General features: G+C 33.9%; 1 protein-coding gene across 5 annotated transcripts in view; it reads left to right on the top strand.

Annotated features, from left to right (window-relative positions):
* The window catches only part of LOC136830751 (high-affinity choline transporter 1-like), a 209,647-nt gene that overhangs the window by 134,343 nt on the left and 60,304 nt on the right, over window positions 1-15,000 (top strand). For all 5 annotated transcript variants that reach the window (XM_067090619.1, XM_067090622.1, XM_067090620.1 and 2 more), the window contains 2 exons: window positions 1,176-1,330; window positions 10,766-10,956. In XM_067090619.1, coding sequence (XP_066946720.1) covers window positions 1,284-1,330; window positions 10,766-10,956 — 238 coding nt within the window. In that variant the 5' untranslated portion in view covers window positions 1,176-1,283. The remainder of the gene's footprint in view (window positions 1-1,175; window positions 1,331-10,765; window positions 10,957-15,000) is intronic.

Genomic DNA, 15,000 nt, shown 5'->3' with positions numbered 1-15,000 from the left:
TTGGTTTTATTTTAGCTTGTTTCATGTGAATAATAGTTATCTTTAACAATTACAAAGAACAACAACAACATTAATAATAATAATAATAATAATAATAATAATAATAATAATAATAATGGCACACATATTCATCTTCCACTCTTATTTTGGCAGTGTATTTAATTTTTGCCCTGTAAGTGCGTCAGTAATTATCTATAACAAGGCAATGTTTTAAGAATAAGAAATTTTCTTGTCAAAAATATATGTATATATATATATATATATATATATATATATATATATATATATATATATATATATATATATATATATATATATATATATATATATATATATGCATCGACAATTTTGCGGTAATGGCCTCAATACAAAGAGGGGTTTTAATAGACTACAACATTCACTGGTATTACGAAAACCAATTATACAAATACATGCTTTGTAATCTTTGTATTTACAGGATGACTGAAATTTACAGGTATAATAATTGCCCGTTACTTGCAATGGTAAACCTCACGGTGTCGGTCGGGATTAAAATCAGAAGATATATGGAATGGATTTCAAAATGGCTGTATACAAAATTCTCTAATGTTCATAATCTCTTCGCTCCATTTGCAGGCAATAATATTTGTAATTACATATACCCTTCGATAAATTAGGACTTTTATCTATTAGCTTATATATACATTCTCAATCAATTTAGAGTGTTATCTCTTACCCTATATATGCATTTTTCTAATCTATATTTTCGCTTGTGTGTTTATTGGTCTGAATGACTGGCGTCGAATGCGATTACCTTATTGGTGTAATCTCATAGCATTCTATCTATTAAGTTCGGCTTCCCAAAACCCAAAATTCAACACAGAATAATCAAATATTTATCCTGACTGATGGGGGCCCTAAGACTTACTCAACAAGGCAAATAATATATTTCAATTGATACTACAACTTCGACTGATGGGGTCCTAAGACTTACTTAAAAAAAGGCAAATAATATATTTCAATTGATACTACAACTTCATTCCTTTTCTAAACCCATATATTTCAGATTATACTGCTACCTCAACCCTGAGCAGGGCTGAAGTAATTGTAATATCCGAAATATACTGTTTTCCTTGTGTTTATTTTATGAGCGGAAACATTCCTGGGAGACTCATCCAGATATATCTTCATTTCAGAGGAAAGCGGACTGGATTAAGCGGACTGGATCTCACGAGACTAACTGAGAATCTGGAAGGCAGAGATTCAAATTTTCAGGAGGAAAGGAGAAAGGATAACCTGCAGTCATGACGACTACAGAAACTCCGTTGAACAGTACAGATTTGACGGAAAGGTGAGTTGAGTCTTTTAACGGTTTGAGATTTATATTTCACTGGAAAATACGAGCAAATTTACCTACTAGATTTTTATTTTCCTGTGAAACTACTGAGATGGCTTTCTCTGTCCGTCCACACTTTTTCTGTCCGCCCTATGATCTTAAAAACTACTGAGGCTAGAGGGCTGCAAATTGGTTTGTTGATCATCAAGCCTCCAACCATCAGACATGCCAAATTGCAGCCCTGTAGCCTCAGTAGTTTTTATTTCATTTTAGGTTAAAGTTAACCATGGTCGCGCGTCTGGCAACGCTATAGGACAAGCCATCACCGGGCCGTGGCTGAAAGTTTCATGGGTCGCGGCTCATACAGCATTATACGCTGTACAGAAAACTCGCTTGCGCCGAAGAAACTTCGGCGCATTTTTTACTTGTTTAGTATTTCTTGTAAGTTTGTCTAGTGGGAAGAAGGATATTTTCTGTGAGTGTGCTTTACTCAATCATTCCAGACTATACTGAAAAACCAAAATTTTCATAATTTTCCCTATATCTAATAATAATAATAATAATAATAATAATAATAATAATAATACTAATAATGATAATAATAAGTACCATAAACATGCGCACACATACTCCTTTACAGAGAGGGGTGAACGTGAGGTGTACGAAAAAATATCTTTACCAGAATCTCAACTCTATTCCATAATAAATACTCTTTCTTTTGTTTAATTCGCGTTATTTTCCCTTATTTTAACATCACCTTTATTTAACTGCTTACAGCTCTTCGCCTTCAGTCTTAACATATGCGCTACTATTTGTGAGTATTTTTAAACACTGCCCGGATGCAAATTCCTGAGATGAACGCTGGCATTTCACCAGCCCTGGTTTTTTTGCCATGCCCCTAGGTTAGGTTAGAGGTTAGGTTAGGTTATGTTGGATTAGGTCAGATGTGAATAATACGTACAGAGTAATTTGGGTGTGGGAAAATTAATGAGAATATTTTCAAGAAAATTCTATGGTTAGTTTTTAAGATACGGCGTCCCGCTTTTTTCACGGAAAGGTCCAGGTACTTGCTTACATCTCGGGAAAATGCTGCCCGTTTAAAGAAATACAGAATTAAAAGAATAAACTCTAAAAGACATATAAGAAACTAAAACAAATAAAATACAGCAAATAAACTGTGTAATAAGGATCACGAGAGGCTGATAAAAAAGAAAACAAAATTGCGCCCATAACGACCGCCAGGAGGATAGGTTGACCTCATCAGCGTCCAAAGACTCGTCATCCACATGATCACTAACTTTTTTTACGTCCGATTTCCCCTTGACGAGGTTGGAAGTGAAATGAGTTTTCCACTCTCCTTTGTCCCGTGTAATTTCTGCGTCAAGTCCCAATTGGTTCTGGTCTTTCTCTATTCCCTTTCTCCAAATCCCTCGGGCATTACTAGTGCTCTTCGTTCTACAACTTCCATGTACAGAATGCCTACATTATGGATACGTTCAAGTCCAGATAGAACTTGACCGTGGATACGTTGTACTGGAAAATGACTGACTTCCCGAAAGCAAATTTCAATTTCAAATAAGGGCAACGTGCGATGGCCTGTAAACAAATATGAATGGGGTGATATCGAAAAAATTACAGACGACAAAACCATTACCGAAATTTTAATGACCTGATAAAGTCCCATCATTTGTTTGTAACAAAAGGTTAATCATTCACGTGGATAAGGCACCAAATGAATGTCTTACCATGTTATTTTTTTTTAAGTCCACATTTGTTTTTGAGATATTTTATTAAAAGACAAAAGTAGACAGGCATAAGAGAAAGTTTTAGTAGACAGGCATAAGAGAAAGTTTTACTTCGGTGAGCAAAGATCGGTGACGTAATACGTCAGAATGCCTATTCAACCAAAACATAATTGGACAAACAAATATCAATGATGCAAAAAAAAAAAACATTTTGTTCCTTTGGAAAACAACAACTAAAAACACAGGTGAAAACAAGTTACTCTTTTTCCTGAAAAAGTAAGAAACAACTAACAAAAGAAAAAAAAAAAAAAAGCTAAAATCAGTATACGCGTCCTACATCTCCTTTACGATTGAATACGCTCAATACATTTTCACTAAACGTCCATTTCTCTCTCTCTCTCTCTTTATTAGATTCAAGACCCTTTATTAATGGATATGCACAGATGCCCTCTGGCGTCAGCGTGACGAACGATTTTCCCATTACAAATGACATTTTATTTCTACCTGCGCGTCATTTATCTACAACGGAAGAACGGTTTTGTATCAGAAAAAGTAAATAAAAGAGACAGAGAGAATATATCGTTGTAATATATGTAATTCGGATATCCGAAACTCGTTTGTTACTCTTACAATAAAATGAAGAGGGAAGGTGAAATAAATCGCCAATGGCAGAATACAATTCAGGGAACATACTTCTCTTATTGCTGTAAAAAAAAAAAAGTGAACCAGAGTATTTATAACTTTCCGACGTTGTATATACGTGTAATCAACTGTTTGCAATATTGCATTGCTCTATACTACTCCTGTACTCATATTTTATTTTATTTTTACAATTATGCTATATTTTACTTGTATACATATACCTTCACTATACACACACACACACACACACACACACACACACACATATATATATATATATATATATATATATATATATATATATATATATATATATATATATATATATATACTTTTCAAAAAAGGTGGGCAAGTAAAATTATGAAGTAGGATTTTACTTTCTGTAAATAAAATATTAACATCCGGCAAAAGTAGAATATGCAACATCTCTAAGGAAACATGATCAAGCCAGTTAACATTCTAAAAGCTTTCATCTGACATTTACTTTTTGAATAATAAACAAAACAAGCAAAACAAACGAACACAAAGCTGGATGCTTGTACCATACTACCCGGCCACCTTAACATGTAGAGTCCTCTCCCACGAAAGACCTTATTAACGATATCTGTATTTTTGCCCTACCTAATTGACCCTAGAACGTCCTACCAAATTGTCCTTAAGCAAATATTTTCCTACTAAATTAGAAAAGAAAAAATACACTGCCACATAACTTGTGGATTTATGTATTTGCAGAGTAATAGCAAATTAGAGACGCAAATTGGGGAGCGAGGTGGACAGTTCCCTCAGATTTATTCTTTCTAATAGTGAGTACAGGGTATATTTGGAAACTAACAATAACTCCCTCTACCCAAAAGACGTCGTATGGCGGCTAAACCTGGATTTAGTTCGCCGAGGGATATTCTTTGTGGAATTAAGAATTACTGTTAAGTGTGCAGAATACCAAGAATAATTAGGAAAATCAGTTCCTTATAGTTCGTCCTGAAATGGAAACTGTTCGTAATCTAGTACACTACGGATTCCATTTGATTCTATTTGGTTTTATTTATACAAATAACTTATCGCACGGTGTAAGGTTATTTTAGTTATGCTGTAATATCTGTTCAACTATATATATATATATATATATATATATATATATATATATATATATATATATATATATATATATATATATATATAAATCTGTATATACATATATATATATATGTATGTATGTATGTATATATATATATATATATATATATATATATATATATATATATGTACACACGCATATACATCTACATATATGTATATATACATACATGCAATCAATGCCCAAGTGCATAATAATGTATACAGTGTATGACCATTCGACTGTATACAAAGACAGGAAATAAAGATTTCTAAATAGAAGAGACTTTGCCAGAGAATTCACACAAAAACTAGAACGCTGCTTTAGATATTGACTATTACAAAATGATGATATCTGACATACATTTATCATTCAAGCGATTTAGGTTACATCCTAAAAACTTTGAAGGATTTGCAGGGATAACCTTAAGTGAGGTCGATCTTTCATAACTCCTGGTGGGAAGAACAGTCATACGATTATCAGTAAAAATATCGATTATATACCTCTCCAAAATAACCATAAGGTTATTTGTGATATATAAAATATACTGAAAGAAAATGTACTGAAATAAATACGTAAACAACACCAATTATACTTCTCAATACTCTTTGGTTTACTCTTCAAATAAATTTCTAAATGTGACTCCTAACATCTCTGATGAGTACAACAAGGGTTTAGGTCGAAATACATGCCGCTAACCATGTCTTCAGCAGTTTGGCTAAAAATCTCATCCAAGAGTCAAGCCATGTAGTATTTAGGTAAATACTAATCAGTTTCCTGAGAGCCAGTATATATATATATATATATATATATATATATATATATATATATATATATATATATATATGTGTGTGTGTGTGTGTGTGTGTGTGTGTGTGTGTGTGTGTGTGTGTGTGTGTGTGTTTGTGTATATACAAATTTCTGACTCATATCAGGATCGAACCCAGGTCTGTCAACTGAAAGATAAGACCGCTGCCAACCAAGCCACACAAGTCAAAAAAGAAGTTGAAAGACCTGGCTTCCATTCTGATGTGAGTCAGAAATTTATTTCTTTTCCACACGTAATCAAGTATTGGTTATGTCTTATATATATATATATATATATATATATATATATATATATATATATATATATATATATATATATATATAGATATAATATATATCTATACAATCCCTTCAATGGATGCACTCACCCATCTATAAATCACTTCGTTCATTTCTTTTCACTTAGCCAGTTAATCAGAACTTCGTTCAACTCTCCATCAACTTATTTATCTAATTCTAAGAATTGACGCTACAACTTTGATCGTTAGCGCACAAGATTAAGAATAGCAACTCGCCCCGCTGAAATGGATTTGGTGTATTAAAAAACTTATTGGGTTATTATTATCAGCAACACAACGAGACCAGTCACATTTCTTGATAACCTTATAGAAGTTGGATGATTCTTTGGGATAAAACCAGAAATATGGATGAAATTCAGAGTAATTGTTCGAAGAGGGTGGAAAGTAAGATGGACGAAAGAGAATATGTACGGAGGTACAGTTAGAGGAATAAAAGGGGTTGCCGCTAGGGGCCGAAGGGACGCTGCAAAATCCTTTGTCCGACCTGAATTTCATTCGAACAGCAAAAGCAACATAGATAATATGTTTCGCAATCTATTAAAATTTATTATTAATATGCGTTTCGTAAACTATTAATGTTTTAAAGGGAGGAGTGAGTGCGATAAATACCAGGCCTTGAACCTCTATAATATAATTCTAATCGTTTTGTCATTTATATAATACTTTCCTCAACTTCACTGGATGGTCAGGACCTGTACAAGATGAGAGAACATTACATGTTATAATGAAAGGCCTTTGTCAATATCAAGAGACTTGGATAAAAGTATCCAATGCTCTAGATTCAAAAGAATTATGCAGTAATTAAAATTCAAAGGCATGAATTTCATTCCTACTCAGAAAGTAAGGAAAAATGTGCAAGAAACTAAGCTAGACCTAAACACGCAAAAACAATATCAAGATGGAGAAACAAAGCTCCACCATGGCCTACTACCTCACGAGAATGGTGATACATCAACCGCTTGGGAAAATACATTTAATGTTTCCATGACTGTTGGGATTCAACAATAAATAAAGTACGAAAGTCTTATACTGAAAGATTTCTTTTTCGCGACGATTCCGCATCCTATAATATAGTCTTCCATGTTAGGACATGACTGAATTTTGTACCCGTGTTAGGTTACTCATTATGCAAACCAGCTGAATGATGAATTAATGAGGTAATATTTCAGGGGTTGAGTCATAAAAACACAAAAAATGGCCCATAATAACACATCATTGTCATGTTGGCTCACTGTGCATGCTAATTGCGAATTAGAGGTTTGTTTTTATCGGCACGATAAAGTCCTTAATTGAGTTTAATTCCCTAAATGTGACTCGTAACAGCCATAATATACAGGTTCCAGTCGAGTTCCGAACGACCCAGTGCACAGGTTAATTTCACGGTAGTGTTTCTCGGCTGTCATTAATATCAATCTATCCTTGTAACTCTAGACAGAACTAAAGGTTTCTTGCAGCGTACCTGCGGACACCAACGGTTTTGCGTTATGTCTTTTAGCTGTCCAACTCATCTAACTTAAGCTTACTCACATTTCTACTTCTCATTTAAGAATTGATCCTTCGGGCCAACCGTATGGAACCCTACGTATCTCACCTCGGCTAGCACTTTGCTAGGCCCGAGTTCGAGTCTCCGACCGGCCAATGAAGAATTAGAGGAATTTATTTCTGGTGATAGAAATTCAATTCTCGGTATAATGTGGTTCGGATTCCACAATAAGCTGCAGGTCCCGCTGCTAGGTAACCAACTGGTTCTTAGCCACGTAAAACAAGTTTAATCCTTCGGGGCAGCCCTAGGAGAGCTGTTAATCAGCTCAGTGGTCTGGTTAAACCGAGTTATACTTAACCTACGTATCTCACAATCAATTTACACTACTGAACAATAATACTTGCGGCATACACAGTACAATCACGTTTTGCCAAATACAGAAGAAAAAACTCTAAGTAGTTTTTTCATGTATGTTATTCTAGCAAAGCAAAGTCTACAGCTATCGAGTGTACATAATGGTCTCCTTGTAGATATTCTCACTAGGTGTCCATTTCCATTAACACTGAAGATACTACTACGAGGGTTTCCCCCTCCGGCGGGAATATAGTTACCAGGTAGCCTAAATGGTGCTGGTCAACCACAAAGCCACTAAGCATATTAACTTCTCTAGCCACACCCAAAAGGCCAGTTCCCGGTAAGTCATAATTACATCATTTGTGTTGTACACAAGTTACCAAGAATCTGTTCCCAGCAACAGCGGGTATAGAGTCAGGTAATGCACCTTTCACAACTCTGGGTCTTCGATATTACTACTTTTGATAAATTGCTTTACAAAGACCAAACTTCATTTCTTGATTTTTATATTGCAAAAGCAGTGTTTCTAGCAAAAGTTCTACCAATTTTCCTGTTCTTGCCCGTTTCTCCGACATATGATAGGTTGCAATTCATCCACATTTTATAACCAATACAATTGTATTTTATTCTCGATCTTCAAGTGCCGTCTTATTCTTACATACATTAATCCTGATGACACTGAAATCGATCACGAATTCATAAACCTCATTCTTCGCCCTTTGAGTTCTTTAACCCTACAACGAAGAGGCAATTTTATGATAATTTTCTCCTGTATTTAAGACACTTGTTTTCCTCCTGTGTGTGCAGATTTTCCCAGCCCTCTCGATCCTAATCCCAGACCAGGGGAAAGCCTTGACGGTATTATCTTAAATGTAAGCGAAAATGAACTCTTGCTGAGATCTGCACGAGCAGCGCATACAAGCAGTACCCTTCAAAAGTTAAAGAAAATTGTATTATAATAAAATCTTATCAAATCTAACACTAGAGTGGTCATTTTGTCTCCTGCACTAATAATAATTATCTTATATTATTAATCATATTATAATTCTCTAACATCCAGGCATTTCAGCTTCTGAAATTCTGAAACTTCTCAACAGAATATAGGTAAAAGAAGTGTTAAATTTTCTGTTGCAATTGAGCTCATGTTTCTGTTAATGATTACGAAAATGAAGATGGGAAAAATATTAAAAGCATTCGTCACATACAGCTCTATTTGTGCGCGAAGAGACTCTCATATGAACATCCGAACATTCGCTTATGAAATATATTTTCACTAATTCCGAAGCCAGTCTGCTTACAAGGAGATAATTCATCAAAATCGAGGTGTGACGCAGACACAATCATTTATATATATATATATGTGTATATATATATTTATATATATATATATATATATATATATATATATATATATATATATATATATATATGTATGTATGTATGTATGTATGTATGTATATTATATTATATATATTAAATATATATATATATATATATATATATATATATATATATATATATATATATATATATATTCAAATTTACGCTGTTAATCAGCTCAGTGGTCTGGTAAAACTAAGGTATACTTAACTTTTACGCTAATACCATAAATACGTGTAAAGAAGAATGATTTGAATCTAGTCAGGAAGAATTAAATGAGGAAGAAAAGACGAGTTATAACAACAGAGGGGAGAAAGTGCGCATGAACTTTAGGAAGAACAAATTTAACAAGGAAGTAATTGCAGAGAGAAAGGTTAATGAACAACTGACTTTTAGAATAAATGATGCCAAGAGGGCTCAAGTGTCGATGGCACCTGACATTTCTTGGTAACCACCCATCCAAGCAATGACCTGACCTGGGACTTCATAAATTCGCCGGGCGGGTCATAGAAAATACAAGGAAAAGGTCACTGCACACTTATTCCTCAAATACTGACTTCTTCAACATCAGCCTCGTTGCACTATCTACGCAAAAGATACATCAGCAGCACTGTTCCACTCATGTTCACCTTGCGTATTCTTTTATATATATATATATATATATATATATATATATATATATATATATATATATATATATATATATATATATATTTTTTTTTTTTTTTATTTCTCTGGAAATCAAGCCCTTTCCTTCCAAAACTTACTTCACACCATACATCCAGAATGCTCTTCATATCCACTGCGTCCGTCTTCCCAGTATTTAGAGTTATACACTATTTTCTTTAACTTTTTTAACTTTCCTCTTTTTCAAGTTTAAGCTGGCGTTATGGCATCCCGTAATTCTTTAATTAACCGTCCATTATTCTCTCCATAAGACCATACCACCTCAAAACAACCAGATGAAATTCGAAAGAGGATACTATCTTTATCACACTCTGATACTTGGATGTTATAAATATCTTCCGACATACGAAAAATATTTCTTATAAAATACCTGTTTTAAAATGGGGGAATTGATTTTAATAACATTACTAGAATTATTTATGCGACTGAAGTGATTTCCTTGCAGTTTGGAAATATAATTTGTGAAAATACAAAAACAAGTAAAAAATTCGCCGAAGTTTCTTTAGTGCAATCGAGTTTTCTGTACAGCCGCTACAGCGTATAATCAAGGCCACAGAAAATAGATCTATCTTTTGGTGGTCTCGGTATAATGCTGTATGAGCCGCGGCCCACGAAACTTTAACCACGGCCCCGTGGTGGCCTACCTTAGATATCATTGCCAGAAGCACGATTATGGCTGATTTTAACCTTAAATAAAATTTAAAAAACTACTGAGGCTAGAGAGCTGCAATTTGGTATGTTTGATGATTGGAAGGTGGATGATCAACATACCAATTTGAAGCCCTCTAGCCTCAGCAGTTTGAAGATCTGAGGGTGGACAGAAAAATGTGCGGACGGACAGACAAACAGTTTTTCTTTTACGCAAAACTGAAATAATAAAACTCTTCACTGATTATCAGCTCTTATCCTCCTTTACAGCGACGAAGGCCCAGGGGTGAATGTCGCCGGCTTAGTGGCCATTATCGTCTTCTACTTCTTGATCCTGGTCGTCGGCCTCTGGGCAGCATGGAAGAAGAATAGGAATTCGGACAGCCTCGAAGGACAAGGAGACGAAGTCATGCTGGCAGGAAGGGACATCGGTCTCTTTCTCGGGTGCCTCACGATGACCGGTAAGGTCTCCCGCAGTTCTTTGAATATTTCTTTTTCTTCAAGTCCACTCAGTCCTTGGTGGGGGGGGTTCTCTTTTTGTTTCGGCTATTCCTCAGTTACTTTCCTTAGCCCTTTAGATATTCATCTTCTTTGGTCTTGTTTCCATTATTGTTTGAATATGCTTCTTTTTTTTTTAAGTCAAGTCTTCTCATTCCCCTGAAGCTCCTTGCTTGGGGAAGCTTTCTCAGTCATGTGGATTATAATCTTTATAATCTTTTTTATCTGGTAAAACCTCCCTAGTCCTTAAGACATCCCTTTTCTAGTAAAGTCATCATAGCCCTTAGGGAATTCCTTTCTGTGTGCGTGTGCCAAAAAAAGAAAGGTCCAAAGGAAAAGGATATTTTACAAGGAAAAAAAAAGAAATATAAAAAGCAACAACAATACGTGAAACTGGCTTTTTAAGAGAATTTTTAGTTCAAAATATATACATATATATATATATATATATATATATATATATATATATATATATATATATATATATATATATATATATATATATATATATATATATATATATATATATATATATATATATATATAAACTGTATACATATATATATATAAGTATATATGCATATATAATATATATATATATATATATATATATATATATATATATATATATATATATATATATATATATATATATATATATACATACATACTGTATATACACTTGAACTCAAAAGTTCTCTTATAAAGCCAGTTTCACATACTGTTGATGCTTTTTATAATATATTTCTTTTCTTTCGTGTAAAATCTCCTTTTCCTTTGGATCTTTCTTTTTTCGGAAAAAGTATGGTTAGTTCCTTGAATTCCTTGTCTTCTTGACTGTTCCTCAATTTCAATTTACTTTCTTCATATTCCCTTCCTTCGGAAAAGTCAAATAACTCTTGGGATATTAGTTTTTACATTTTTTTAATGATTTGGATATTTTTGAGAGATAGGGAACTTTTAAAAATTTTCTCAGTCATCTGGACGTTCCCCTTTTCACTTATAAATCAGCTGACGAGATAAGCAGTGAATTTAGACGGTATGCTGTCTTGGTTCTACATTTCCATAGCGGCTCCCTGTGGCTGGAACATTATCGCCGCTTAATGAGCCATCCAGCGCACAGCTTTCCCATCTGTTTACCATTATAATTAGCCGCCTTACCATGGGAAGATACAGCAAATGCTTTCCTGTAATCGACTAATTATTCGCTCATTTGAGACTGCTTACCAATTTATCCATCATTAGTCCGGGAATGATGTTATTTCACAAGGTCCCCTTCACGGAATCTGAGCCTGTGTGACGTGAGGGAATAATAATAATAATAATAATAATAATAATGAACCAAACAAAAACTTCTTTCAGTTTTCTTCTGAAGATGGAAAGAGAAACCCACAAGATTCTTGTGTATAACTTGTTTACTGGTAAATATTTATATATTACAGGTCACAGTTAGGACCTGAAAGTGCTCGAGATCAAAGTAATATGTAAATATTTACCAGTAAACAAGTTATACACAAGAATCTTGTGGGTTTCTCTTTCCAATAATAATAATAATAATGTATAATAAAATCCACAATTATATAGTAAATATATTACATATAAATAATAATAATAATAATAATAATAATAATAATAATAATAATAATAATAATAATAATAATAATAATAATAATAATAAGATGAGGAGTGAAGACCCTCTTTCAGGTAGGTCTTATAATAAATTTTCAGGCTCAGTGATGTTGGTAAGCAACTGGCCACCATTCATATCGGAAAAGGACAGTGTGATAAGGGAAGTGTTTTACTGAATAATAATAATAATAATAATAATAATAATAATAATAATAATAATAATAATAATAATAATAATAATAATGCAGTGCTCTAAAATTTAATGCTTTAAGATATGTGCTGTTTATTATCACGAAATGCTGCAATTCTTGTTCACGACTGTTCCCTGCATGCAACAATCATTACGTGTAAGCAGCTACTCTGTTTCCTTTTACTATAGAGCTATTCCAACTCACTTTCTGAGTCATAATTTCCGGCATATGCTATATTCGTGTCCTCGCACCCTGAACATTCCGCTTTGCGACGAGCAAAAGGGAAATTGTCAGAAACTTTAGTAGCGAAAATGCTCAGCTTACGTGAAAGAACTCAAAAGTAATTACATAATGGGCACCATGTGTCAGCAAGAGTTTACATCCCTCTGGAGTACAATTGTGTGCCTCTTTCATTCCTTTTATTGTACCTCCATTCGTATTGTCTTTCTTCCGTCTCGCTATCCACCGTCTCCTAACAATTATTTCATAGTGGAACTGCTTTGAGGTTTTCCTCCTGTTACACCTTTCAATCCTTCTTACTGTCAATTTCCATTTCAGCGCTGAATGACCTCACAGGTCCCAGCGATTGGCCTCTGGCCTGAACTCTATATTCCATGCCATTCCTACAACTGTATGCTATTATATATGTCCACAATAATTATCGGGGCTTGGTTATTTTTTCATATTAAAGTCTTCACGTAACTATATCTAATTTATTAAACATTGATGTGGCCGTCTGAATGCTTCAATGCACTGCCTAAGTTTCTAACTCTTTGTAATTTACCACTTCTTTTTCCTTAGAAATCTATAAGTCAACATCGAATCTAACTAGATAATTATACAGCTATTTTTACTTTCAGAGGTATATAAATTCCTGAAATATCCAAAATTAACTTTCCTATATTTTATATAGCAGTATGAAGGACTTCATAACACAAGTACCAAATAAACACGTTATCTATCAACTTTTCTTATTCGTCCCTAAAATTTACATAGAAATATAATCGATACTTCTTTGTTTACAAAACACAAGAACGTCCTTTTAAAGCGAATTCTTTTCAAACAGAGACAAAGATAGGGAGAGAAAGAGAGAGAGAGAGAGAGGGGGCATTTCTTTTTACAGTAAGCTCGGTGCTTTTAGAGCGCTCGTATGATTCCATCATCATCGGAATCTTTGTTTGGTTACTGCTGAATCTTTTCCTCTTTCATCTGCTTTCCTTTGATTTCTTTCGAACGGTGAATTTTCATCACAGCTAGCAGTGGCGCATTCGTTTTTTATGCTTTTGTTACAAACTCCTTAGTTAAATATCTTAAACCTAGAGTACCATACCTGAAAGAGTTTCAGCAAACGAACTTGTCAACTGAGCGAAGTCTCTCTCTCAAAAAAGCGCCAAATGTAGATTGTTTTATCTGCTGTGCACGTCTTCAACCCGTTTCACGAAAATAATGTTAACGAACAAAGCTTCTTGCGTCTGCCCCAGTAATTGTATACTTTGTAAATTTGATTGTCCCTCTAATATTCACTGGAAGTCTTACTAAAAGTAGCTCGATTACTTTGAATATAACGCACGCGCGCGCATGCACTCACACACACACGCACATGCACACACACATATATATATATATAAACGTTATCACTTGCATTGTTATCTGTGCATTAATACAATTACTAACAGGACCTCATTGAAACTGTATGGTCTCTAGCGGAGGTATTCATTCGATAAAAGTTACAAGCTTTCCAGGGCTAACAGTCTTGACAATGAGGACTGTTAGTCCTGGAAAGCTTGTAACTTTTATCGAATAAATATCTCCAGTAGATACCATCCAGTTTCAATGAGGACCTGTAATATATATATATATATATATATATATATATATATATATATATATATATATATATATATATATATATATATATATATATATATATATATACTGTATATATATATATATATATATATATATATATATATATATATATATATATAATTCTTCTTTTAACATGCTTTTTCCCCATTTGTATTGGGTAAGCACGATGCCTTCTTTTTGAAGGACTTTGATTTGGCATTGGGATAGACTTTGTAGTCTCGATAGGCTGCCCTGCCTGTCATCGCTTAGACCCCGGTAGCGTATGTACATGTATTGTACCAGTCACCAGCGCCCTTTCTCCCAGCAGCGAGGAGACGT

This window comes from Macrobrachium rosenbergii, chromosome 47, assembly GCF_040412425.1.
Source record: "Macrobrachium rosenbergii isolate ZJJX-2024 chromosome 47, ASM4041242v1, whole genome shotgun sequence".
NCBI lineage: Eukaryota > Metazoa > Arthropoda > Malacostraca > Decapoda > Palaemonidae > Macrobrachium > Macrobrachium rosenbergii.
This window is presented reverse-complemented; position numbering and strand designations above follow the sequence as displayed.